Here is a 26,067-nt window from a genome sequence, read left to right as displayed (position 1 = left end):
GTCTAGAGCCAGGTTCAGTGCAGGAAGCCGGTGCCGTTGATGATCATGGGGTGGGGGCCATGCTCTGAGAACCTGCTGAGAACCTGACAGCCACAGAGGGAGGAAGGAGGCAGGAGGGACTAAGGTGCTGGCCCTGCGAATGAGGCAGGGACACTCCCACTCGTCCTGGCTGCGTGGCTCTTGGCAGGATGCCTTCCCTTCTCTGCTGAGGTTGTAAAGTGTATTACTTCATTAAACCTGTGATAAGGTTCTGCCGGAGATAGGGTTTTTTCCATTTTATAGAAGAGGCAGCCCGGAGATAGGGGTTTTTTCCATTTTATAGAAGAGGCAGCCGGGGCTTAGGAACAGTACGGAACTTCTACGAGCCTCTCACTGCTTATAAGACCAAGGCCAGGGTTCAGAGGTTTTCTGTCCAAGGCCTGGAGGTGAACAAGCCATGGCTTCTCCCCTTCAGCCACCATGGAGAGCAAAAGACATAGTGTGGGGGGATTCCCAGTGACTGGGCGGAAGGGAATAGGGAAGGGGTGGCCCAGCACTGGGAGACTGAGAAAGGGGAGTCTGTCCTGCTTTCCTAGGCTTGGCTGTTAGAGGTGTTTGGAAGTTTGTAAGGGAGAGAGGTGTCAGGAGGCTTGGAATGTGGGAAACTGAGGTAGAGGGCTATCACAGGGCTGCCCTGTGGCCCGAGGCTTCTCACTCTCCACTCACCTTCCTGGATAAGCAACAGGAGTCCTGGCGGCCACTGTCTGAGGGACCCGGCCCTGCACAGGGTCCCTGAGCCTGAAGGTGTGGCTGTGAACATCTCACGCTATGTCCCGACCTCACCCTCAGGGAGACGTGGTGCGGCTGTTCCACGCGGAGCAGGAGAAGTTCCTGACCTGTGATGAGTATAGAGGCAAGCTGCAGGTGTTCCTACGGACCACGCTGCGCCAGTCGGCCACCTCAGCCACCAGCTCCAATGCACTCTGGGAGGTGGAGGTCAGAACCCCTGGCATCCCAGAGGATGGAATGGCTGTCCCTTTCTTCCCGTGGCCCCTCTATAACCAAGTGGCCAGGGAGGACCTGGGCACTTTGACCCCCACAGACCTCCCAGGGTCCCTCTTTGCCACCTCACTCTTGCATGCCCCCAGGTGGTCCACCACGACCCCTGCCGCGGGGGAGCCGGACACTGGAATGGTCTGTACAGGTTCAAGCACCTGGCCACGGGCAACTATCTGGCTGCAGAGGTGAGTGGAGAGTGTATGTGGTATCTGTGTGTGCAGGAGATACAGGTTACGTGTGTATGGTTGTTCACACATGGGTCTATGAAGAAGGGACCATGACGGGCTCCCCTGTACAGTTCTCCCGGGAATGATATGGGGCCTGGGGTAGGTACCTTGTTGGGAAATACCTTCTTGGGTGACCCTGTGTTTGGTGTGTGTGTGTGGGTGCTGATAGTGTCCAGTCACCACCCCTCACCTTGTACGCCTGTTCAGGAAAACCCCAGCTACAAGGGTGACGCCTCAGACCCTAAGGCAGCAGGACCGGTAAGGAGCGGAGCCAGGGGGATTGGGGAATTGAGAGGGGTGGGGGGATGGGGGAGGTAGTGGTGTGGAGACCGGAGGGGAAGCCAAGGAACCTGGGAAATTGGTGGATTAGAGGGAGAAGGTTGTTCTGGTGGGGCCTGAAAGGAAGGACTGGACCTTGCCTGACATGATGGACTCATCCCAGGGGGTCCAGAGCCGTACAGGCCGCAGGAACGCAGGCGAGAAGATCAAATACCGTCTGGTGGCCGTACCACATGGCAACGACATCGCGTCTCTCTTTGAGCTGGACCCCACCACGCTGCAGAAAACCGACTCCTTCGTGCCCCGGTGGGTGTGCACCATTTGTCTCCGGGGCCCCTTGGAACCTCAGTTCTGAGACCCATTTGCAGCTGGTTGTGTGTGCAGGCCCAGCTCCGTTGGCTGCACCCAGGCCTGCATCTTAGTATACAGATGATTCTTAGTCTCTTGGCCCAGTCCAGCTAGGTGCTCAAGCACAAGGTGTGAATGTTTGCTCGCAGCCGGGCAGCCTGGAGAACCCAGACACTGTCTGGGGAGGTCAGATTCCCACTCCTGTAAGGTCCCACCAACCCTGAGAATGTAAGATGTCACTTCCAAGGCTGGAGCTGCAGCTTGCTTGGTAGAGTTTCTCGACTGGCAGGCATGGAGGTCTGGGTTCTATGTGTATCAGTTTGTAATCCAGGGAGGCGACTCGTACCTTAGTGCACACCAGAAATGGAGGCAGGAGGTGGCGGGTGTCCTCCACTGCACAGTGAACACGAGGCCAGCCGGGCCTTCCGGAGACCTTGTCTTTACCTATAAAGAAGTAAACAAAAGGAAAAACAACAGGGTTGTGGAGATGGTTCTGCAAATGAACCATTTTCTGTCCAAGGATGAGGACCAGAGTCTGGGATGTTCAGAATCTACTCAGAGGCCAGGTGAGAGGGAGGCCTGCGTCCCAGAGTGAGGCAGAGACTGGGAATCTCTGTGGCCAGCATGGCTGGCTAGACGCTGCAATGTGTTGAGTTCCTAGTTCAACAAGAGACGCCGCCTCTATAAAAGGTGGAGGGCGATGGAAGAAATGGCTCAATGTCAGCCTTCAGCCATGAGCTCACACATGCACTCAGATCTCTGTACACCTGTGTACACATGGGAACATGCATGTGCACACACACGTACATGCATGCCTCAAAACAGAATTCGATGTCATCCCGGCCTTAGTGTGTTCTAGCCATGAGACCTCAGGTAGCTGCCTCCACCACCCCGCCTCAGTCTGTCATCTGTAGATTGGAACATCAAGTGTCTGTCACTGGGATTCCCAGGAATTAATGAAGTGTTAGCCCCTTGTCTCTTACCTGACACTCTTGGGGGCTTGCTTTGTCCAGGTGAATTCTCAGCCTACGTTCACTAGTGAACGTCAGTTTAAGGGTGCACCAAGACCTGTGTGCCTGAGAGCGTAGCAGCAGGGACAGGGACCCCATCCTCAGTACCCATACTGGGGAATGGTGAGCAGAGATCAGCTGTGGTCTGTGGCACCCTGGCTCACTGGCTGTGTCCTCTCACCTAGAAACTCGTACGTGCGGCTGCGGCACCTCTGTACCAACACCTGGATCCAGAGTACCAACGCGCCCATCGACGTGGAGGAGGAACGGCCTATCCGGCTCATGGTGCGGGTGTTTGTGAGTGGGGCTGGGGCCTGGGCTGGAGCCTGTCCCTGGCGTCCTGCTGACCCTTGTCTCTGCAGTTGGGCACGTGCCCCACCAAGGAGGACAAGGAGGCCTTTGCCATCGTGTCGGTTCCCGTGTCTGAGATCCGCGACCTGGACTTCGCCAATGATGCCAGCTCCATGCTGGCCAGCGCCGTGGAGAAACTCAACGAAGGCTTCATCAGCCAGAATGACCGCAGGTGGGCTGGGACAGGGATGGGGTTGTGGGCAGTGTGGGGTCCAGGGAGGGCAGGCTGTGGGGTGTTTCCTAAGGATAGCATGGTAGAGCGTGTGAGGAAGGGACTCACGTGGGCTGGCAGCAGGGTCAGAGTGTGAGTCTGCCTGCCTGTGTGAGCACATGCTGGCTGGCCCCCAGGGGGCTGCCCCTCATTACATCATGCTTCTCCCTGTGTGAGCACATGCTGGCTGGGCCCCCTGGGGGCTGCCCCTCAGTACATCATGCTTCCGGTGTTGCCCTTCGCCAGGTTTGTCATCCAGCTGTTGGAGGACTTAGTGTTTTTTGTCAGCGATGTTCCCAACAATGGGCAGAATGTCCTGGACATCATGGTCACCAAGCCCAACCGAGAGCGGCAGAAGCTGATGCGGGAGCAGAACATACTTAAGCAGGTGTGTGTGTTCCTCAGGGCTCATGGCTCTCCAGCGGGGCTCATGGCTCTCCAGAAGGGCTCATGGCTCTCCAGAGGGGCTTATGGCTCTCCATTAGGGTTCATGGCCTTTCAGTGGGGCTCATGGTTCTTCAGTGGGGTTCAGGCCTCTTACTGAAGGGATACTAGAGGGGGTGTGGCTCAGTGGGAGAATACCTTTCTGGAATCCTCCAGGTAGTGTCTGGAAGCATGGCTAGGTTACAGTACCTGCTGTATATGTCAGTAAAGATCTGGGAGCATGGGATCACTGGCCGATGCCTGCCTAGAACTTTCCAGCAGGAGTCTGGGAACACCGCTCAGTCGTAGATGCTAGAATTGACCAGTGAGGGGCTCAGGGTATGGATCAGGGGTAGAATCCTTGCCTAGATCCAGTCACTGGTGGAGGTAGGGACTTGGCTCTGTGGTAGAGCACATGAGAACCTACCAACGAGGAGCCAAGGACATAGGTCAGGAGAGAGCACATTCAAGGCAGGGGCCGAGTGGCCGTCCCTCGGATTGGAGGAAAATGTGTCTCTGAGCCATGACTTCCTTACGCACCCTAGAGGACTCGCCTCATTCTGACCCCCTCCTGCAGGAGAACTGTAGTCCTCATTATTCTGATGAGGAACCTGAAGCCCACAGAGGCTGGGGTCCTGCCGAGCAGGACGGCTCCAGGCTTCTGTGAAGGGAAGCTCTGGGATGGAGTTAGTCAGGGTCAGGGCTCCTGGGATGATGAGGGGTGCAGGCAGGATGGGAGAGTCCCTCTCACTCTCTGTACCCCTCAGATCTTTGGCATCCTGAAGGCTCCATTCCGTGACAAGGGGAGTGAGGGACCTCTGGTCCGGCTGGAGGAACTGTCTGACCAGAAGAACGCCCCCTACCAGTACATGTTCCGCCTCTGCTACCGGGTGCTGAGGCACTCTCAGGAGGACTACCGCAAGAACCAGGTGGGCACTGGGCGGTCCTGCTGGGCATGAGCCCTGCTTTCCCTCCTCAGCAGGGTCTCTGTGGGCACAGAGGCTGGCAGTCAGGCACTGTTAGGCACAGGGTACTGGAGGGCACCAGATGGTGGGGCTGGCTTTGGGGTGCACAGAGCCTGCCCTAGGCTACCTTAAAATACTTTCTGTTTCCTCCTTGTCTTCTTTTTGGTTTGTTGAGATAGTGTCTCATGATGTAGGCCAGGCTAGCCTGGAACTCATTATGTAAACCCCAGAGATTCACCTGCCTCTGCCTCCTGAGGGCTGGGATTAAAGGTGTGTGCCAAGTTTCGCTGTTCATTTTATACCCATTTAGGCACTCTTGCTAGGCAGACAAGGCCCTGGTAGGGCCAGATCACAGCTTAGAAACCATGTCAGGTAAAGTTGCCCTTCAACCCTGGCAGCTGCCTCTGCAGAGGGAGCGGGGGGGGGGTGGGGGGTGGGGAGCACACTGACTTATTCAGTGTGGCCTCATTAGTAAGAAAGACAGGCAATGGGGTTTATTGACCCCCCAAGTCTGTCTCTTTGGGTACCCACCTGTGCTCTAGGTTTAAACAGATGAGGGACTGGGACAAGGGGCCAGAGCTGAAGCATCCTGGGGTCTCAGCCCAGGTCCTACCATCGACTATGAGATCTGGTTTAGGGTATCGCCTTTGCCCTCTAGATAGTTGCTCTTATCCTGGGGCCACCCTGTCTTGTAGGCTCACTGTTGCTTGGGGACCCTTTCAGTCTGGTCACAAAGATGGGTCACCCGTGATGTCCCTGAATTGCAAGATGGCTCCAGAGGCTAAGAGGTTAGGTGGGGAGAGGCAAGCAAGAGTCTGAAGCACAGCAGAGGAGACAGATAAGGCTGGCTAGGGATGTGCCTCAGATGGTAGGTTGCTTGCCTGGCATGCAAAACAAAAACAAACAAACAACCCCAAAACCCTGGGTTCATTCCCAGTGCCATATAAACTGGGTATAGGTGGTAAATGCCTGTAATCCCAGCATCCTTTAAGTGGGCAGGAGGATCAGATGTCGTCTCCGCTCCGTAGGAGACAGACCGGGGATGAGGGCGGCAACACCAGGTTCGGTTAGCACTGACCTTGGGTCGGCTCCACAGCAGAGCAGCCTTGGCCCTTATTCATGGCCCATCCCCGTGACCCCCTTTCACCTGCCTGCTCACCCCCAGGAACACATAGCCAAGCAGTTTGGAATGATGCAGTCACAGATTGGCTACGACATCCTGGCTGAAGACACCATCACTGCCTTGCTGCACAACAACCGGAAGCTGCTGGAGAAGCACATCACCAAGACGGAGGTGGAGACCTTCGTCAGCCTCGTGCGCAAGAACAGGGAGCCCAGGTGTCCACCGCGCACACCCTGCCTGCCCTCTGCCTCCTGCCAGCCTCTGGCATTGCCTGGGAGACAGGGTTTCTCTGTGTAGCCCTGGCTGTCCTGGAACTCACTCTGTAGACCAGGCTGGCCTCGAACTCACAGAGATCCATCTGCCTCTGCCTCCCGAGTGCTGAGATTAAAGGCGTGCACTACTGTGCTGGTTTTCTGATGCTGGTTGTTAACCACATGGTGCATTGCTTGCTCTCCAGGGCTTGAAGGGGTGTGTGTGTCAGATTTAGCTCAATGTAGCCATAGTAGATACAAATTCTCATACACACGGAGAATCCCAAACCCTCCTCTGGTGACTGAGCCAGTGCCTGCTCTGTCCCCTGAGTCCCATCTCTTTGCCCTGTCCCATGGAGGTGACAGGAACTGCTGCCCCCTGAACATCTGGGAAGGAGGGTGGGTGAGGCTCTTGGCTTGCAGGGCGGTTTCTGAGTCTGTTGCTGGCCCTGTTGTTTCACCCAGATTCCTGGACTACCTCTCTGACCTGTGTGTGTCCAACCGCATCGCCATTCCTGTCACCCAAGAGCTGATCTGCAAATGTGTGCTGGACCCTAAGAACAGCGACATTCTTATCCAGACTGAGTGAGTAGCATCCCCATCCCTGGGGGGAAGGGGGGTCACTGGGGTTTGGGTTAGCGCTGGCACCCTTGTTCTTTGTAGATATAAACGCAATGTTGTAGTGCCTGGCTTTGGAGGTGGGATGAGGTGGGGTGGGGTTAGTATAGAGGTGGGGTGGAGTGGGGTGAGGTAGTATAGGGCGGATGGAGGGGTTGGAGAGGGAAATGGGCCATGGCCTCATCCCGAGAAGTGCAAAAGCAGCAGAGAGACCTGGGCTGTGCTCATCCGACCTGGGGTGTACATAGTAAGACCCTGTCTTGAGCACTGGGGCTCCGCGTGGTCAGAGACACGCCCTGACAGTGCTGCCGCCCGCAGGCTGCGGCCCGTGAAGGAGATGGCTCAGTCTCACGAGTACCTCAGCATCGAGTACTCGGAGGAGGAGGTGTGGCTCACGTGGACGGACAGGAACAGTGAGCACCACGAGAAGAGCGTGAGGCAGCTGGCCCAGGAGGCGAGGGCCGGTAACGCACACGATGAGAATGTGCTCAGCTACTACAGGTGCCCCGGCCCCTCCCCGAGAGTCCCAGTGCCATCAGGGGCTCCTGCTCCCTGTCCTCCTGCTTGCCTGTGTGCATGCGTGTCTGTGTGTAGGTGCATGCGTGCATGTGTGTGTGTACACTTGCTCCTTGTCTTCATTCGTGCATGTGTGCATATGGGTGTATGTGCATGCATGCATGTTGTGTGCACACATACATGTACGTGTATTTGTATGGGTATGTGTGTGTGGTGACTCCGGGTTGATTTTTTTTTTACCCCACAGTGTGGTTCCCGGGGCTTGGCATCAAGTGCCCTTTACTGACTGAGCCATTTGACTGATTCTTGTTTACTTTTTATTTCATTTTTTTCTGTGTGGATGTTTTCCCTGTATATATACATCCATGTACCATGTCCATTCCCGCTGCCTGTAGAGGCCAGAGGGCATCGGATCCCCTGGGACTGGAGTTACAGGTGTGAGCCATCACGTGGGTGCTCCGACTTGAGCCTGGATCCTCTGGAAGAGCAGCTGGTATTCTTAACCACTGAGCCATCTCTCCAGCCCCTTCCTTTTTTTGAGATAAGATCTCACTGTGTGGACTAGGCCGCCCCACTAAGTCACCACAGTGCTGCAGCCTCCGCAGGGGTCGTCACACCTGGCCTCTTTGTGTTTTGTTGTGACTTTTTATTTTTGTTTTGGTTTAGTTTGGTTTTTGACTTTTTTTTGAGAAAGGGTTTCTCTGTGTAGCCCTGGCTGTCCCGGAACTCACTCTTTAGCCCAGGCTGGCCTCAAATTCATAGAGATCCACTTGCCTCTGCCTCTCAAGTGCTGGGATTAAAGGCGTGTGCCACCACTGCCCCAGCTTATTTGTTTTTGAGACAGCATCTCACTCTTTAGCCCAGGCTAGCCTTGAATTTAAGGTGATCTTCCTGCTTCATCCTTCCAAGGGCTGGAATTCTAGGTGTGGGTGACCACACCTGGCAGAGACGTGTCCTACATAACTTGTACAGAAAGAAGCCTCTTGCTAATTGTAAGCTGTGCTCTGGGTATCACTCACACCTCATAGCGACCCTGGGAAGTAGGTCACACTGTCCCCTGCAAAGGAACCAGCACAGGGTGGAAGAGCTTGCCTGGTGTATCAGGGCTAAGCCACCTTTCATACCCAGGGTGGCCTGGCTCCAGGACCCTGACAGAGCTTCTGTTATCGCTTTCATCTGAGCCTCACACCTTTCTCGGGCTCTTCCCACTCTCCCAGTTACTCAGTAAGGACCTGTCCCAGCTGAGCCAGAAAATTATCTGCCCTCCGTTACCAGGAGGAGTCACATCCTCTCTGTGAAGCATTGGTCCTCTGCCACCTGGTGGAGTCCTTACCCGCTGCCTCTGCCCCAACTGCTGTCCTCTGACCCAGTGCTACCTGCAGGTACCAGTTGAAGCTGTTTGCCCGCATGTGCCTGGACCGCCAGTACCTAGCCATCGACGAGATCTCCAAGCAGCTGGGTGTCGAGCTGCTTTTCCTGTGCATGGCGGACGAGATGCTGCCCTTTGACCTCCGAGCCTCCTTCTGCCATCTGATGCTACACGTACACGTGGACCGTGACCCCCAGGAGCTGGTGACGCCTGTCAAGTTTGCCCGCCTCTGGACGGAGATCCCCACGGCTATCACCATCAAAGAGTGAGAGTCTGGAGGGTGGGTGGCTAGTCAGGGCACGGTAGGGCGGGGCAGGGCACAGGGACCCTCACACCTCCTCTGTCCATCTCTAGCTATGATTCCAATCTCAACGCCTCCCGAGATGACAAGAAAAACAAGTTTGCCAGCACCATGGAGTTCGTGGAAGATTACCTTAACAACGTGGTCAGCGAGGCTGTGCCCTTTGCCAACGATGAGAAGAACATACTTACCTTTGAGGTGAGCTGTGGATCCTTGGGGCTGGATGGGAGTGGGGCCGTGGTCCTCCCCTTCCCCATCTCCCCACCGGACCTTGATGATCAGGGATAGACTGTAGGATCCATGATCCCCTGTTTCTGGTGCCTTCAGCCCAGTTATCCTTCAGATAGCTGAAGTCTCCCCCAATGGACAGCTTCCCCCCAGGTTCAGTGCTTGGGTGAATCCACTGAACCCATCAACCAGGGCCCTGCTTCATCCTGGTTCCCTCTGTCCTATTCGGACCCCAACAGAACCACATTCTCCCCCTGAATAATCACGACCTTAAAAACCATGGCCCCACCAAATACATTGGTCTAACTCCACAAAGCGGTCCTTTCCCCCGCCCCCCACCCCCCGCCCCCAAACCAAGCCGGTGTGTGCGTTGGCCACACATATCCCACTACCATGACATTTTACCAGCTCCAATCACCCTCCACAGCCACGCCTCTGCGGAGGTCAGCCCCGCCCACTCACCTCCCTTGGCCCCACCCCCTCCACAGGTGGTCAGCCTGGCGCACAATCTCATCTACTTCGGGTTCTACAGCTTCAGCGAGCTGCTGCGGCTCACACGCACGCTGCTGGGCATCATTGACTGCATCCAGGCACCGGCGGCCATGCTGCAGGCCTACGAGGAGTCTGGTGGTGAGGCTTGGCCCCCTCCTCAGTTCCTTCCGGGTACCCCCCAGGGCTACCTGCTTCCTGGCCCTGCCTCAGTCCCCTCCATCTTGGTAGCTCAGGGGCTTGGGAAGCTCTGGGGTCTGGCTTGGCCTTGAGGAAAGTGGCTGGAGTCTGGAGAGGACAGGGTTGTGAGGCGCCAGCCCTCCCCTACACCCCAGAAGACATGCTCATCTAAATTGTGTTGGGGTCTGGCCCCCGATTTTGGCATTGCTTTCACAGGGTCCTCTCAGTCCCGTATTCAGCTCCCCACAGAGGGTTTGCTCATCTCTCCACACGCCCTGCTCCCTTTGCCTTTGGTGCAGTTTTCCCAGGCTTGGCATAAAGCTTGCCTCCCCCTGCAAGCCTGCCTGGGTTAGCCCTGTCCCTCCTTAGCAATTGCCTCACAGCGATCAGAGATTGGGAACCCCTGCCGCACATCTCCCGGTGACCCCACTTCTGTGACCCACAGGCAAGAACGTGCGGAGGTCCATCCAGGGGGTGGGGCACATGATGTCCACCATGGTGCTGAGCCGCAAGCAGTCTGTATTTGGTGCCTCCAGCCTGCCTGCTGGAGTGGGTGGCCCCGAGCAGCTGGACAGAAGCAAATTTGAGGACAATGAACACACCGTGGTGATGGAGACCAAGCTGAAGATTCTGGAGATCCTGCAGGTGCTGGGCAGGTGGGTGGGAGGTATGGGGCAGGGGTCACAGGGTCACAGCTGAAGATCCAGGAGATGCTGCAGGTGCTGGGCAGGTGGGTGGGAGGTATGGGCAGGGGTCACAGGGTCACAGCTGAAGATTCTGGAGATCCTGCAGGTGCTGGGCAGGTGGGTGGGAGGTCCTGGGGTTAGGGGGGTCACAGGGTCACAGCTGGAGAGCCTGCAGGTTCTGGGCAGGTGGGTGGGAGATTCCAGGGCAGGAGTCACAGAGTCACAGCTGAAGATCCAGGAGATCCTGCAGGTTCTGGGCAGGTGGGTGGGAGGTTCTGGGGCAGGGGTCACAGGGTCACAGCTAAAGATCCAGGAGATCCTGCAGGTGCTGGGCAGGTGGGCGGGAGGTTCTGGGGCAGGGGTCACAGGGTCACAGCTGAAGATTCTGGAGATCCTGCAGGTGCTAGGCAGGTGGGTGGGAGGTTCCAGGGCAGGGATCACAGGGTCACAGCTGAAGATCCTGGAGACACTGCAGATGCTGGCAGGTGGGTGGGAGGTATGGGCAGGGGTCACAGGGTCACAGCTGAAGATCCTGGAGACACTGCAGATGCTGGCAGGTGGGTGGGAGGTCCTGAGGAGGGTGTCACAAGGTCACAGGGCTTTGCCAGGTTATCTAGCCCAGGCTTCATGGTTCTTGGACCAGCACAACTGACCCTCCTTTGGGGACTCAAGCCCTACACAGACATACTGCTTCCTGTAGAGGGATGTGGCCCTTGTAACCAGAGGGCATGAAGGTGACAGAGGGACCCTGTGGAAGTCGGAGATGGGGCTTCTGTCCCATGAAGAGAGTTAGAGGCCTCCCTGTACCCTGTGTCTTGGTACCTCAGTTTTCCCTCCCGGAGAGGGCTGTTGGCCGGGGGTAGCTGGAAGGACAGGTTGGCCTGTCAACCTGGGAAGTCTATGCATTTCCTGTTACTGTCTAGCCTGGTTGTGTTGGGGGTACAGCTGCAGATGCAGGGCTCACTGCTTTTATGCTAAGAGGAGGCACCAGCCACCATCACTGGGCCAGGAGCTGTGTGTGTTTGGGGGTGGGAGGCAGGGCGGGGAGGACTGGCCGCTCTGTTTCGATGCCTTGGAGCGTCCTGAGTGGCTGAGTGCTAGAGATTGTTTCTGGGTTCCTTCACCCATCTTGGAACAGCAAGGCTCCTGATGGAGACCGGTCCTCACATCACCTCTGTCTGTCTAGTTCATCCTCAGCGTGCGTCTAGACTACCGAATCTCCTACCTGCTGTCGGTCTTCAAGAAGGAGTTTGTGGAGGTGTTTCCCATGCAGGACAGCGGCGCGGACGGCACAGCGCCCGCCTTCGATTCCTCCAGTGAGCCTTGATCCCTAGCATCTCCTACTGCCACCACTCAGCTATCCCAGCCTGTCCTTTCCACGCCCGAAAGGCGTTACCCCGAAAGGGCGGGGACTCTTTCCTAAATGGGGAATGGGACCCATAGGAAAGCCAGGACTGGAGCAAGCTCACATCCCACCAGGAGCTGGCCAGGGCCTGGCTCTGCCTGAGCTGCTGTGCCTCCTACCCTGCCCCTCTCAGCCTGGGAGCTCTGTGCCCTCACAAAGGCGGGGACAGGTGGGGGAGCTTCAGGAGCATCCGGGGCTGGCTTGGGCATCCTCCCTTGAGTTTCTGGCTACCCCATCTCTCTCTGTCACTTCCTACAGCTGCCAACATGAATCTGGACCGCATCGGGGAACAGGCAGAGGCCATGTTTGGAGTAGGGTGAGGCCGGGGTTGTTGTGGGCTCCTGATTGGGCTTGGGGGCGGGTTGTTGACATAAGGCTCTTCCCTCTCTTTGGACAACCTGGGTTTCCTGAGGCTGAAGGCTGGCAGTTCCCTCCGCTGTGTCCCCCAGAACACCCTCACCAACCACACACACTGACCCTCCCTGGCTTGCCCGCCCCTCATGGTATCGAGTAAACCCAGATGCTAGTTGTTCTACCTTCCTTCCCCACCTTCGTGCAGGGCAGCTGTGCCTCTGTGCTCAACAGAGCTCGGGGCAGCTGGCTGGGCAACTGTTCCCCTGTCTCATAGCAGGAGAGATGGGGGAGGGCTGTAGCATGGTGCCCCTCCCCCACCGGCCCTCTTTGCCGGAGTGAAAGAGTCTTCTCAGCCTCTGCTGTTGAGTGCCCAGCCTTCTTGGGTATCTAGGCCACCCAGTGGGTCTCTTTTGAGAGCTCGATTATGAAGTCATGATATAGCGGAGGGTCTGGGGATGTAGGTCAGTTGGTGGCAGACTGCTTGTCTAGCATTCATGAGTCCTGGGTTCGATTCCCCAGAACCTCAGAAGCCAGATGTGGCTTTGACGCCTGCCACTCAGCACTCAGGAGGTAGAAGCAGAAAGGTCAGAGTTCAAGGGCACTCGTCACTACATAGAGAGTTCCGAGGCCAACCTGGGCTACGTGAGATAGCGTCTGAGAGACACTGACTAGATCTCATAAGACAAAGCCCACAAACCCAGAGGGAGACAAGGGAGGGAGACGATGCATTGAAATAAATAGCTACCAAACCCCTGAAGAAAATAAATCGGAAGTAACAGCTACAAATGGGGCTCTTTATTAGCAGCTGCAGGGTGGGTGTAATTAGCACCCCGACTCCAGCTCCTGGCAGGCCTAAATGGCATTTCACAACATTCACTAACAAGCCTGAGCCGGTGTGAATGTGTCTGGTTTTTACTGATGACAACCCCCTGGCTCCTCGGTATTCCCTCACTGAAGGAACAAGTGTCTTCTCATCCCTCAATGTTGGGGGGCCCCCACATGAAGGGGTCCTGCATAAGGGTTTTGGTTGAGTGTTATCCCGAGGAGGATCCCCAGAGGGCCCCCCGGGGCAGTGGTTCTCTGTACATGGATGGGAAAGGGGCACACACCTGAGCCAGTGGTAGCCGGGGTGCAGTTCTGCTAAGATGGTAGTGGAGGGGGTATGGTCTTGTTCACTGGCTCCCGCTTGTGCCCGCCCACGCTGACAGGAAGACCAGCAGCATGCTCGAGGTGGATGACGAAGGCGGCCGCATGTTCCTTCGAGTCCTGCTGCACCTGACCATGCACGACTACCCCCCTCTTGTCTCCGGCGCCCTACAGTTGCTCTTTAAACATTTCAGCCAGCGCCAGGAGGCCATGCACACGTTCAAGCAGGTGACAGGGGCCACCAGCCAGCCGGGGCCTGGGCCTCTTGGAGCCCTGGGGTACCCGGGGATCTAGTTGCTTACAACCTGACAGGGATGTTGGGCCTCACTTAACTGCGCCTCGTTCAGGGGGCTAGAATGTAGTCTTGGCCGCCTTTGGCACTTCCTGGCCTGACTCATTTCTTGTACTGTGGACAATACTTGAGAGTGGTCAGCTATGCGACCTTTGCTCGCCATTCTGTACCAGGTCTGGCTCACAGGAGTCCCTCACTGAGCTGCCGGGTGTCTTCACGGTGGCATCATGTCTCCTTGGCAGCTTCCCGTGAGATGCCTGATGATCAGGGCTGGTATTTAGCAAGCACCCATGATGTGCTGGTCCTTGTTCCCCAGAATTCCCCCAGGTCCCTCAGTATGTGACATCACTCACAGACCCCTGTGAGAAGACATGAGGCCCAGGCTGTGAGAGGAAGGAAGGTGGAGAGAGGGAGGAGGGGAAGGAGGAGGAGGAAGAGTGACTACATGTAAGCCCTGTTCCTTAAGAGTTCAGGTCCCTCCTTCACTCAGGGTCCAGTGTCCCTCCCATGCTTTTCCTGCCCGTTTGGCATCTGAGTGGACCAGTCAGGCGGCAGAGTGTGCCATGAGTCTGAGACTGCAGCCGGGTGACATGTTAGTTCAGGGCTGGAGTTCAGGGAGGGCTTCCTGGAGGAAGGGACTATAAGTGGTGAGTGACACTTGGGTGGGGGTTCTGGTGCGGGGAGGGCACTGCAGTACCCCGAATGGCTACAGATATGGGGGGGGTGCCCCGATGAGCTCGGTATGCCCTCCGTGTGCAGGTCCAGCTGCTCATCTCGGCCCAGGATGTGGAGAACTACAAGGTGATCAAGTCAGAACTGGACCGGCTGCGGACGATGGTGGAGAAGTCGGAGCTGTGGGTGGACAAGAAAGGCAGCGTCAAGGGCGAGGAGGGGGAGGCGGGCACCACCAAGGATAAAAAGGAGGTGAGCCGGCTTTTGGGTGCCAGACGGGGTGGCCCCAGTTTGAGGGTTCCTGGATGACTCTGTCTTCTGCGTCCTCAGCGGCCGTCGGATGAGGAGGGGTTTCTGCAGCCCCACGGGGAGAAGAGCAGCGAGAACTACCAGATTGTCAAAGGCGTGAGTGGCGGGGCTGGGGGGTGGGCGGCCGGGTGAGGGGTGAGGACGTGTCCTGCAGCTGGCATAGACCTGGCTCAGTCAGGGCTCCCACTGGCCCTGCCTCTCCAAGTCCTCCCTCTGGGCTCTGCAGCCAGCATCTCCCAGTTTTCCGGCATGTTCTAAACAGCCCCACTGAGGCCCTGACAGAGTTATTTTAAAGCTGAAGGACTTTAATGAGATTCCACTTTACGGCCATGTTGCTCCTCACTTTATGGGCGGGATGGGATTTTAGTCCTTCTGCAGGTTTACCAAGATGGCCTGATTCAGCAGCCACAGTCGAGAGTCCTTTCCCCTCTCCGGTCCCAGTGGGATATTGGGTGTGGCTGCAGCTGGCCAGGAGAGAGACGCCAAGGGGACCCTGAGGAGGAGGCATGAGCTCCCATCCGTCCCTGCTCCCCTGCAGATCCTGGAGAGGCTGAACAAGATGTGTGGGGTGGGGGAGCAGATGCGGAAGAAACAGCAGAGGCTGCTGAAGAACATGGACGCCCACAAGGTCATGCTGGACCTGCTGCAGATCCCGTACGACAAGGTGACCCGGCATCATCGGCACCCACCTGCTCTTTTGAGACTGCCTCCGTTGCGCCCCAACTTTTGACCCCCCCCCTTGCTTGGATTGATTTGGCTTGAGTCCGATTTGCTGTAATTCTTTGTCTCTCTCTCTCATGGTGGTGCTGGGCATCGAACCCAGAGCCCTGCTCACGCAAAGCAGCCAGTCTTTGAGCCACACGGCCCTTGAGTTTAATTTGACCCAGCCTCAGCCTCCTTAACCCTGACCTCTCTCCCTCTTCTGGGCTAACCTTGGCTGCCAGCTCTGTCTGGACAGTGGTTTTCAACCTGAGGGTCATGACCTCTTTGGAGCCGAGCGACCCTTTCTCAGTTCACCTAAGGTCATCAGAAGACACATATTTACATTAAGATTCACAACTAGCTAAACTGCAGTTAGGAGGTGGCGACAGAGCCACCACAACTCGAGGCACTGTACTGAGGGTTGAAGCGTTGGGGAAAGTCCAGATCCTGACCTTTGACCCTGGGTTCCTTATCCAGGTGGGTCCATGACACCCTGTCCTTCAGCCCCAGATCCCCTCACTCCAGTCAGCCTCTCTCAACCTTTGACCCTAAGCCCCTCACCTCCGCTGACCTTTTTTCTTTTTTGAATATTTGTGTCTGCACATGCAGAGACTTCAGAAGAGGGTGCCAGACTCCTGGAGATAGCATTTGTAGGTGTTGGCGAGCTTCCTGGTCTGAGTGTTATGGGTGGACCCCGGGCCCTCAGCAGGGGCGGCACGTGCTCTTAGCTGCTGGGGGTCGCTTCAAGCACTTAGATGTTTTTTAATTAATTTGCATGTGTGTGCATGTGTGCCGTGTGTGTGTGTGTGTGTGTGTGTGTGTGTGTGTGTGTGTCTGTGTGTGTGTGTGTGTGTGTGTGTCTGTGTGTGTGTGTGTGTGTGGTGTGTGTCTCTGTGTGTGTCTGTGTGTGTGTGTGTGTGTGTGTGTGTGGTGTGTGTGTGTGTGTGTGTCTGTGTGTGTGTCTGTGTGTGTGTGTGTGTGTGTGTCTGTGTGTGTGTCTGTGTGTGTGTCTGTGTGTGTCTGTGTGTGTGTGTGTGTGTGTGTGTCTGTGTGTGTGTCTGTGTGTGTCTGTGTGTGTGTCTGTGTGTGTGTGTCTGTGCACACCCCCCCCCAAGGCCTGTCCCCTCTGGTTAGCACTTCCAGCCACCCCAGGCCCATCCCTCCCTGGTGGCCCAGCGGCCTCTCTTTGCTTACAGGGCGACAACAAGATGCTAGAGATCCTGCGTTACACCCACCAGTTCCTCCAGAAGTTCTGTGCTGGCAACCCTGGCAACCAGGCCCTTCTGCACAAGCACTTGCAGCTCTTCCTCACACCCGGGGTGAGGCACACTGGGTGGGGTCCCTGGTGGCCCTCACTCTGATGATGGCCCTCCCCTCTCTCTGATGATGGCCCTCCCCTCTCTCTGATGATGGCCCTCCCCTCTCTCTGATGCTCTCCCCTCTCTCTGATGCCTTCCCCTCTCTCTGATGATGGCCCTCCCCTCTCTCTGATGATGGCCCTCCCCTCTCTCTGATGCCCTCCCCTCTCTCTGATGCTCTCCCCTCTCTCTGATGCCTTTCCCTCTCTCTGATGCCCTCCCCTCTCTCTGATGCCCTCCCCTCTCTCTGATGCCCTCCCCTCTCTCTGATGTCTTTCCCTCTCTCTGATGCCCTCCCCTCTCTCTGATGTCTTTCCCTCTCTCTGATGTCCCCCCCGCCCCCCACAGCTCCTGGAGGCCGAGACCATGCAGCACATCTTCCTCAACAACTACCAGCTATGCTCTGAGATCAGTGAGCCTGTGCTGCAACACTTTGTGCACCTGCTGGCCACGCACGGGCGCCACGTGCAATACCTGGACTTCCTGCACACTGTCATCAAGGCTGAGGGCAAGTACGTGAAGAAGTGCCAGGACATGATCATGACGGAGGTGAGGGCTGCCTGGGCCACAGGGATCTGGGTGGTGGGGCCCAGGGAGAACTTGGGGAGGGAGAGAGCCAATAGAACGTGGTATGCTGGCCTCATAGAACTGAGGGGGTCACGAGAGCCTGGGCGTCTGGGCCTCGTACACAGTGGGAATGCACAATTGTCTGTTCATGTAAAACACAGACTGGAGTGAGCCATGGTCACAGTCTGGGAGGTCTGTTTCTGGGGGCATCTCAGAGGGCCAGGGGAGGGCGGGGACAGAGGCGGTGATGTCAGTGAGACACTACATACAGCAACTTGGGCATGTCACTGACCCGTGTCATTGGCTGGCTATGAGGGAGAGGAGAGAGGTGGGACATGCCTCGGGTTCGGGTTCAGTGCACCTCTGGAGGCTGAAGACATTCAGATACTTTCTGGACCCAGCATCAAGGTCTCTGATGGAAGAGGTACAGATACATCAACCAAGGAACCCCAAAACTCAGGCAGGAAGTCAGGCATGATGGCTCACACCTGTGCTGGTGACTGACTATAGCTCTAGGTTTGAGGGATCTGATGCCCTCTTCTGACCTCTGTGGGTACTGCACACATGCGGTGAACAGACCTACATGCAAGCACATACACATAAAATAAAAACCAATAATTAAAAAAAAAAAAAAAAAGAGTTCAAGGTTATCCTTAGCTACATAGTAATTTTGAGGCTAGTCTGGGCTCAATGAAGCCCTAAACTTTAAGCACGAATATCAGGTCCTAGCTGGGGTCACAGTCTCAGCTTTTCCTGACAAGCCTAGGAGAGAGGTGGTACTTGGGGCTGCTGGACGAGGGCTCTGATTCCTACCTGTCTCCCGTCACAGCTGACCAATGCAGGTGACGACGTGGTGGTGTTCTATAATGACAAGGCATCTCTGGCCCATCTGCTGGACATGATGAAGGCAGCCCGAGATGGGGTGGAGGACCACAGCCCTCTCATGTACCACATCTCCCTGGTGGACTTGCTGGCCGCCTGTGCAGAGGGCAAGAATGTCTACACAGAGATCAAGTGCACCTCTCTGCTGCCTCTAGAGGACGTGGTGACTGTGGTGACCCATGAGGACTGCATCACGGAGGTGTGCAGCTCGGGCTGGAGGAAGGCTGTGGCATAGCCACGTGGAGGGGACAGGCAGAGGCACAGGACAGTGGGGAAGACGACAGGGGTTAAGACATCCCTCTTCTGTGCCCACTGCCCAGGTTAAAATGGCGTATGTGAACTTCGTGAACCACTGCTACGTAGACACGGAGGTGGAGATGAAGGAGATCTACACCAGCAACCACATCTGGACGCTCTTTGAGAACTTCACCCTGGACATGGCTCTGGTCTGTCCTGAGGGACCAGGGTGGGCTTTTGGGGTGGGAGGGAGGACCTGCAGATCTCCCCATAAGATTCTCTTCCTCCGTAGGTCTGTAACAAGCGGGAGAAGCGCCTTTCAGACCCCACCCTTGAGAAGTACGTGCTCACAGTGGTGCTGGACACTATCAGCGCCTTCTTCAGCTCCCCGTTTTCAGAGAACAGCACATCCCTACAGGTGAGCACCCTGTAATGCTCAAGCATGGCCACTTTAGCTGGCTCACGTGGTGAATTGTTACAGGACACAGGAAGATACAACAGAATACAGGCTGTTAGCCATCCAATGTGTAACAAACGGCACCAGGTGTGGATCGGCAACTTCTGTGGGAATGATACAAAGTAACCGACAAGAAACAAGGATCTGGGGGGCGGGGCTCACTGTTAGGAGTGCAGTCCATTCCGGCAGGAGTACAGGTGGCTGGTCACACTTCATCCAGTCAGTCACAGCAATGAATGCTGATACTCAGGTCACTTCCTCCTTTTTTTATCCATGCCGGGGCTCCGACCCATGGGCAAGTACAGCCTATGTTTAACATGAGTCGTCTATCTTTCTGCAAACACCCCACAGACACACTCCACATTGACCTGGACCCTGTAGGATTAACAAGATTAACAATGGAATTCCTCTTTAGTTGTTTAGCCGGTGTGCGGGCTTGGGGGTCCTGAGGGGAGGGTGTGGCTGCTGCCCAGGACAGCAGGGCCATGGTGACCAGCATGACCATGATGACCGCCATGACCACACATTTTGCAGAGCCTTGCACTGCTCTCAGGTGCTGGGCAGACAGGCAGCCCCGTGACTCACTGGTATCACCACAGGGGCCTGACTGAGTCACTGAGAGCCAGGCCTTGAGATTTTTCAGCCTTAACTAGAGACCCAGTTCTCTGAGGAAGGCCCGAGGCATTGCCTAAATTATAAATACAGAAGATGGAGACGACACCATGGAAGTGCACCCATGGATGCTTGGGCCAGCACTGGCACCAGGCTAACTCTGAGAAGAGTAAATAGGTTAGGCCCACCCAGCATGGTGATGCACACCTTTGATCCCAGCACTCCAGAGACAGAGGCAGGGGGTGTCTCTGTGAGATCAAGGCTACCCTGTTCTACAAAGCCAGAGCTACATAGTGAGGTAGTGAGGCCCTGTCTCAAAAAAACAAAAAACACCAAAGGGAGGGGGGGAGAAACAAGGTTAGATCTAGGAAGGGTAAGTTGATATACATTTGAGACAAGGAGACTCTGAAAATTTTTATCTGTGGTTGGGCATGGTAGTCCCAGCCCTGAAGAGGCAGAGGCAGGTAGGTATATCTGAGTTCAAGGCCAGCCTGTCTAAAAAAAAAAAAAAAGAAGTTTTATTTCCCCAGCCTTAGAATTTAAAATAAACCTATAAAATTTATTTGTGTGTGTATGTATGAGAGAGAGAGAGAGAGAGACAGACAGACAGACAGACAGACAGACAGGCTGTGATCAGGTAGAGGTCAGGACACAACATTGTAGAGTCAGATCCTTTGTCTGCCGTTCTAGAAACCAAACCAAGGTTGCCCAGCTTGTGAGACACACGCCGTTATGTTAGGCTAGCTGGCTGGCCTGAAGTCTGCCTTTCCTCTCATTATTATTATTTTTTTTTTAAGATTTATTTATTTCATGTATATATGTACACTGTTGCTGTCTTCAGACACACCAGAAGAGGGCATTGGATCCCATTACAGATGGCTGTGAGCCACCATGTGGTTGATGGGAATTGAACTCAGGACCTCTGGAAGAGCAGTCAGTGCTCTAACCACTGAGCCATCTCTCCATCCCTGTTTGGTTTTCAATTGTACTTGACTATTTTAATTTTGGGGACTGGGTCTCACTGTATAGCTCTGGCTGGCCATGGGCCTGGAACTCACTGAGGTTTGCTTGCCTCTGCTTCCTGAGAGCAGGGACCACCGGTGTGCAAGAAGAGGGTACCGGGGCTCTCCTGCAGCTGGAGTTAAAGCACCTCACGTGTCAGACATGGGTGCTAGGAACTGAACTCGGGCCCTCCAGAGGAGCAGCGAACGCTCTCAGGCTCCGAGCCAGACTTTGGGTTTTGAACCGTGTGAATACCTTTCCTCACATCATTCTGAAGGAAGGGAAGGGTGATTAGCGTGGCTGTGAGCCCAGGCTAGTGTTGCGTCCAGTCAGGGGAGGTTGTTCACTGCTAAAATTAGTGACTTTCTGTCTGGACCAAAGGCTTACTGTGGTAGTGAGGGCCCTGGGCCCGTGCCCCCCCCCCCCCGGCTGGGGTGGCTGAGCTGCCTCTGGGGTTCTGTGTCTCCTGCAGACACATCAGACAATCGTGGTCCAGCTGCTGCAGTCCACCACGCGGCTGCTCGAGTGTCCCTGGCTGCAGCAGCAGCACAAGGGCTCCGTGGAGGCCTGCGTTCGCTCCCTCGCCATGGTGGGTGAGTGACCGTGCCGGCCTCCCCAGTGCCGCCTGCAGCCCCGTAACTACCACCTTATCCCAGAGTGTCCCTCAGGGTGGTCTGTCCTTCCTGGTACATCATTTGCTGACTGCAGACGATCAGGCAGGAGGAGGTGCTGGGTTCCCTGTGTGCCCAAAGGGGGCTTGGGCAGCGCTCACCCCTGTCCCCGCTGGTCTGCTTGCCTCTTCCCTGCTCCGCACCAGCGCTGCCCTCTCTTGCAGCCAAGAGTAGAGCCATCTTGCTGCCGATGGATCTGGACGCCCACATGAATGCTCTGCTTAGCAGTGGGGGCAGCTGCTCAGCCGCCGCCCAGCGCAGCGCTGCCAACTACAAGACGGCCACCAGGACCTTCCCTCGAGTCATCCCCACAGCCAACCAGTGGGACTACAAGAACATCATTGAGAAGTTACAGGTAGGCGTGGCTGCCCAGCCCCCTAGGAAAGGCCCGCTCCAAGGTGGTGGTGGTTTTGGCGGTTGGCGGTTGGGGGAGAGTTGCTGCCCCTCAGTCAGACACTGTTTAGTGTCGAGTGGGTGGGATATGGTCAACACCCTGGTCATCTCGGGCCAGTTGGTGACCTTGCCCTCCCTCCCAGGACATCATCATGGCTCTAGAAGAACGTCTGAAGCCTCTGGTGCAGGCCGAGCTCTCCGTGCTGGTAGACATACTGCACTGGCCGGAGCTGCTCTTTCTGGAAGGCAGCGAGGCCTACCAGCGCTGTGAGAGTGGGGGCTTCCTGTCCAAGTGAGCTGGGAAGCAGGGGTGACCTGGGTCTGGCCAGGCCACCCAGTGTCAGAGATGGGAGGGGCTGGGGCCACTTCGAGGCAGGTGCCCCCCTGAGTCTCTGCTTCTGCTCCAGGCTCATCCGTCACACCAAAGGTCTCATGGAGTCAGAGGAGAAGCTGTGTGTGAAGGTGTTGCGGACGCTGCAGCAGATGCTGTTGAAGAAGAACAAGTATGGGGACCGGGTGAGTGTCGCCGACATTGCTGGGCAGGGGCAGGCGCTCACCAGGCAGGACCTCGCTTACCCAAAGCCTCATTTTATCCTTCCAGGGCAACCAGCTACGGAAGATGCTGCTGCAGAATTACCTCCAGAACCGCAAGTCTGGAGCCCGGGGCGAGCTCACTGATCCCACAGGCTCTGGTCAGTGCGGCCGCCCCACCCTGCCCCACCCTGCCCTCCCCTGCATGGCTGGCTCTTGCTTCAAACCACTGTCTCTCATACGTGCTTCTCCTCAAGGCCTGGATCAGGACTGGTCAGCCATCGCAGCCACCCAGTGCCGGCTGGACAAGGAGGGGGCCACCAAGTTGGTGTGTGATCTCATCACCAGCGCCAAGAACGAGAAGATCTTCCAGGAGAGCATCGGCCTGGCCATCCGCCTACTGGACGGGGGCAATACTGAGATCCAGGTGGGGGTCGGGGCAGAAGTCCTCCAGCTCTGAGGGTGCTCCCTGCTTGGGGCCAGACCATGGGTGGCTCCACATTCTGTACCAATGCCTGTGTCCATGGCCCTGTGCCTGCCCTCTACCTTTGGTCCTGTTCCCTGCATCTACTATTCTGTCATTTCAGAGTCTGATGTTCCTTGCCTTCTCTGCTCCATTGTTCTAAAGCTCTAACTCCTCTAACCCCATTCATTCATTCACTCACTCACTCATTCATTCACTCATTCATTCATTCACTCACTCACTCATTAATTCTGTTCACTCATTCATTCACTCATTCATTCACTCATTCATTCACTCATTCATTCATTCACTCATTAATTCTGTTCACTCATTCACTCATTCATTCACTCATTCATTCACTCACTCACTCATTAATTCTGTTCACTCATTCACTCACTCATTCATTCACTCATTCATTCACTCATTCATTCATTCATTCACTCACTCACTCATTAATTCTGTTCACTCATTCACTCACTCATTCATTCACTCATTCATTCACTCATTCATTCTTTCACTCACTCATTCACTCATTAATTCTGTTCACTCATTCACTCACTCATTCATTCACTCACTCATTCATTCTGTTCACTCATTCACTCATTCATTTACTCATTCACTCACTCATTCACTCATTCATTCACTCATTCACTCATTCATTCATTCACTCATTAATTCTGTTCACTCATTCATTCACTCACTCATTCACTCATTAATTCTGTTCACTCACTCATTCACTCACTCATTCCTCCATTCACATTTCCGAATCAGTACTCAACACCAAACTGTGTCGCAGGCGGTGATGTAGGTACCAAGCATTCAGCTCTGAAAAAGAGACGTAATCTGTGTTCTCTTGATATCTGTGTTTTGTAAGGGACACAGGCAGAGTGTAGACACGCTCTGGGAATCAGGGTCTGGGACAGGAGCTAAGGAGTGCAGGCACATAAGGTACAACAGGCTGGCCTCATGATTTGGGCTTGTCGTCTCAGTCACTCAGGATGCTGAGTCAGGGTGGGGGAATCCCAGGTTCAAGGCTTACCTGGACAACAGAGCAATTTCAAGGTCAGCCTGGGTGCTGTCACTCAGCCTTGTCTTAGTAAAAAGAGAAGAGGAGGTGGGGCAGGCCTTTAATCCCAGCATTTGGGAAGCAGAGGCTGGTGGATCTCCGTGAGTTGGAGGCCAGCCTGGTATTACATGGTGAGTTTCAGAACAGCTAGAACTATGTAGAAAGACTCTGTCTCAAAACAAACAAACAAACAAATAAAAACAAAACAAAAATAAGAAAAAGAAAGAAGGACGCCCCATATCTGGTGGTGTGCTTGGGGGTGCTCCCCGAGCATTCCCAATGCCTTAGGCTTCATCCCTGCACGGATGGGGTGGCAAATACACAATGGGCCAGCCTAGGCAACAGGGACGTAGACTAGAGTGATGCTGGAGCTGTGTGGGAAGATTTTGCAGGGCAGCCATGTGGGGGCTGTGCGAGGAGGGCCTGGGGTCGCAGGCAGCAGGCTCTTGGGTGGCATCCTGGCACTGAGTGCCTGAGGCTTTTCCTCAGAGGGAGATGGAGCCACTGAAGGCTTCATGCAATGGAAAGACAGGACTTAGGTTTCCAGGGACCCCTCTGGCTGCAGTGTGGAGCAGCTATTGGAGCCGGAGGCAGCAGGGCCTGGGCAGGCAGCACGGGTCCCCAGCATCGTGGTCATGGCAGGCCGGCCACATCCCTAGCCTGTCTCGGAACACATGTGTCTCCCAGACTTCCTGTGCACTGACCCTCCTGCTGCCCCCTCCTAGGGCTGCTCTGACATCCACTTAGCACACCCAGAGCCTGGCACTGCGCTGAGGTCACTCTCTACCTCCTGTCCTTCTGCAGAAGTCTTTCTACAACCTGATGACGAGTGACAAGAAGTCGGAACGCTTCTTCAAGGTGCTGCATGACCGTATGAAGCGCGCCCAGCAGGAGACCAAGTCCACAGTCGCCGTCAACATGAGTGACCTGGGCAGCCAGCCTCACGAGGACCGCGAGCCGGCAGGCCCTACCACCAAAGGTGGAGCTCCAGGCAGGCATGGGTGTGGGGTCTTGGGACAGGACATACAGGGTGTGGGGGATCTCATGGGTGGGGAGAGGCTTGCAGTTAGCCCCCGACCTTATCAAGGTCCCCACCCCCCACCCCCCACCCCCTGCAGGCCGTGTGTCCTCCTTCTCCATGCCCAGCTCCTCCCGCTATTCGCTGGGCCCAGGCTTGCACCGTGGGCACGACGTGAGCGAGCGTGTGCAGAACAACGAGATGGGGACCTCTGTGCTCATCATGCGTCCTATCCTGCGCTTCCTGCAGCTGCTCTGTGAGAACCACAACCGTGACCTGCAGGTGAGCGCCTCACTCGCCCGGTCCCGCCTGTCCGCAGCCTCTCATCAGCTGGCATCCCAGACTTGCCTGCTGGGACTGATGTCCTCCTCCCGGTGGGTGTGACTGTGCTCCACAGAACTTCCTGCGGTGTCAGAACAACAAGACCAACTACAACCTGGTGTGCGAGACCCTGCAGTTCCTGGATATCATGTGTGGCAGCACCACAGGGGGCCTGGGGCTGCTGGGGCTCTACATCAACGAGGACAATGTGGGCCTGGTCATCCAGACCTTGGAGACCCTCACAGAGTACTGCCAGGGCCCGTGTCACGAGAACCAGGTGGGCCGCCTCAGAGTGGCAGTGTGCTTGTGAAGGGGCGGAGCGGGTGGGGGTGGGGCTCCGGGGCCATCATGACTGACAGGTCTGGCGCTTGAGTGTCCCCCCCCTTCCTGTCAGACCTGCATCGTGACTCACGAATCCAACGGCATTGACATCATCACGGCGCTGATCCTCAATGACATCAGCCCGCTTTGCAAGTACCGCATGGACCTGGTGCTGCAGCTCAAGGTGGGCCCCCCCCCCCCCCCGCGGTGAGCGGGCGGCTGTGCGTGTGAAATGTGTGTTCACGTGTGAGTGACACTTGGCGTGTGTGGCGCCATGTTGTGCTGTATGCGAGGGTGCCTCTTCTGTGCCTTTGGTGAGGTGTGCAGGTTGCACTGGCTACACGGAAACAAAGGTGTGAAGACATCGTCCTCCTCTTGCATCCTCCTGAGGACTTCCTCAATGTGTGTTGGCATGGGGGGCGGGGCCTAGGAGCCTGAGCGTGTTTACTCAGGGTGGGTGAGGCTGGCCTGTAGGGGGATGACACACTGGATGCTTCTCAGCATACCAGGGTCTTAAGGGGGTTGGGGCCCTCAGACCTGGCTTGCTTCCTGCACCCCATTCACCCAGGACAATGCCTCCAAGCTGCTCCTGGCTCTGATGGAGAGTCGACATGACAGCGAGAACGCAGAGCGCATCCTCATCAGCCTTCGGCCTCAGGAGCTGGTGAGGACGGC

General features: G+C 56.0%; 1 protein-coding gene and 1 long non-coding RNA gene across 4 annotated transcripts in view; one reads left to right on the top strand and one right to left on the bottom strand.

The window, feature by feature from the left end:
• The window catches only part of Itpr3 (inositol 1,4,5-trisphosphate receptor type 3), a 63,909-nt gene that overhangs the window by 30,088 nt on the left and 7,754 nt on the right, over positions 1-26,067 (top strand). Inside the window, exons 8-44 of one of the 2 annotated variants that reach the window (XM_034524056.2) lie at positions 829-975; positions 1,128-1,223; positions 1,473-1,523; positions 1,708-1,850; positions 3,088-3,187; positions 3,265-3,425; positions 3,711-3,852; positions 4,655-4,816; positions 6,018-6,190; positions 6,692-6,811; positions 7,163-7,345; positions 8,743-8,994; positions 9,084-9,228; positions 9,747-9,888; positions 10,373-10,572; positions 11,800-11,929; positions 12,277-12,334; positions 13,581-13,746; positions 14,570-14,734; positions 14,813-14,887; positions 15,330-15,455; positions 16,690-16,812; positions 17,200-17,400; positions 18,248-18,499; positions 18,621-18,746; positions 18,830-18,955; positions 21,081-21,201; positions 21,444-21,634; positions 21,816-21,964; positions 22,080-22,188; positions 22,274-22,364; positions 22,461-22,630; positions 24,537-24,711; positions 24,851-25,032; positions 25,148-25,348; positions 25,466-25,576; positions 25,961-26,056. In XM_034524056.2, the coding sequence (XP_034379947.1) occupies positions 829-975; positions 1,128-1,223; positions 1,473-1,523; positions 1,708-1,850; positions 3,088-3,187; positions 3,265-3,425; positions 3,711-3,852; positions 4,655-4,816; positions 6,018-6,190; positions 6,692-6,811; positions 7,163-7,345; positions 8,743-8,994; positions 9,084-9,228; positions 9,747-9,888; positions 10,373-10,572; positions 11,800-11,929; positions 12,277-12,334; positions 13,581-13,746; positions 14,570-14,734; positions 14,813-14,887; positions 15,330-15,455; positions 16,690-16,812; positions 17,200-17,400; positions 18,248-18,499; positions 18,621-18,746; positions 18,830-18,955; positions 21,081-21,201; positions 21,444-21,634; positions 21,816-21,964; positions 22,080-22,188; positions 22,274-22,364; positions 22,461-22,630; positions 24,537-24,711; positions 24,851-25,032; positions 25,148-25,348; positions 25,466-25,576; positions 25,961-26,056 (5,361 nt within the window). Of the gene's footprint in view, positions 1-828; positions 976-1,127; positions 1,224-1,472; positions 1,524-1,707; positions 1,851-3,087; positions 3,188-3,264; positions 3,426-3,710; positions 3,853-4,654; positions 4,817-6,017; positions 6,191-6,691; positions 6,812-7,162; positions 7,346-8,742; positions 8,995-9,083; positions 9,229-9,746; positions 9,889-10,372; positions 10,573-11,799; positions 11,930-12,276; positions 12,335-13,580; positions 13,747-14,569; positions 14,735-14,812; positions 14,888-15,329; positions 15,456-16,689; positions 16,813-17,199; positions 17,401-18,247; positions 18,500-18,620; positions 18,747-18,829; positions 18,956-21,080; positions 21,202-21,443; positions 21,635-21,815; positions 21,965-22,079; positions 22,189-22,273; positions 22,365-22,460; positions 22,631-24,536; positions 24,724-24,850; positions 25,033-25,147; positions 25,349-25,465; positions 25,577-25,960; positions 26,057-26,067 lie in introns of both variants that reach the window. The other variant, XM_034524055.2, reaches the window with a different exon arrangement.
• Positions 10,572-12,760, bottom strand: LOC143435186 (uncharacterized). 2 transcript variants are annotated; one of them, XR_013105249.1, is made up of 3 exons: positions 12,568-12,760; positions 11,839-12,032; positions 10,572-11,184 (listed from the first exon to the last, which is right to left on the bottom strand). It is a non-coding gene; the product is annotated as an uncharacterized LOC143435186 (long non-coding RNA). The 2 variants fall into 2 exon arrangements; XR_013105248.1 differs by having other exon boundaries at positions 12,555-12,759.

The sequence above is a fragment of the Arvicanthis niloticus genome, chromosome 20, assembly GCF_011762505.2.
Source record: "Arvicanthis niloticus isolate mArvNil1 chromosome 20, mArvNil1.pat.X, whole genome shotgun sequence".
Classification (NCBI taxonomy): Eukaryota; Metazoa; Chordata; class Mammalia; order Rodentia; family Muridae; genus Arvicanthis; species Arvicanthis niloticus.
Note: the sequence above shows the minus strand (reverse complement) of the source record. Positions and strands in the feature narration are given on the sequence as shown.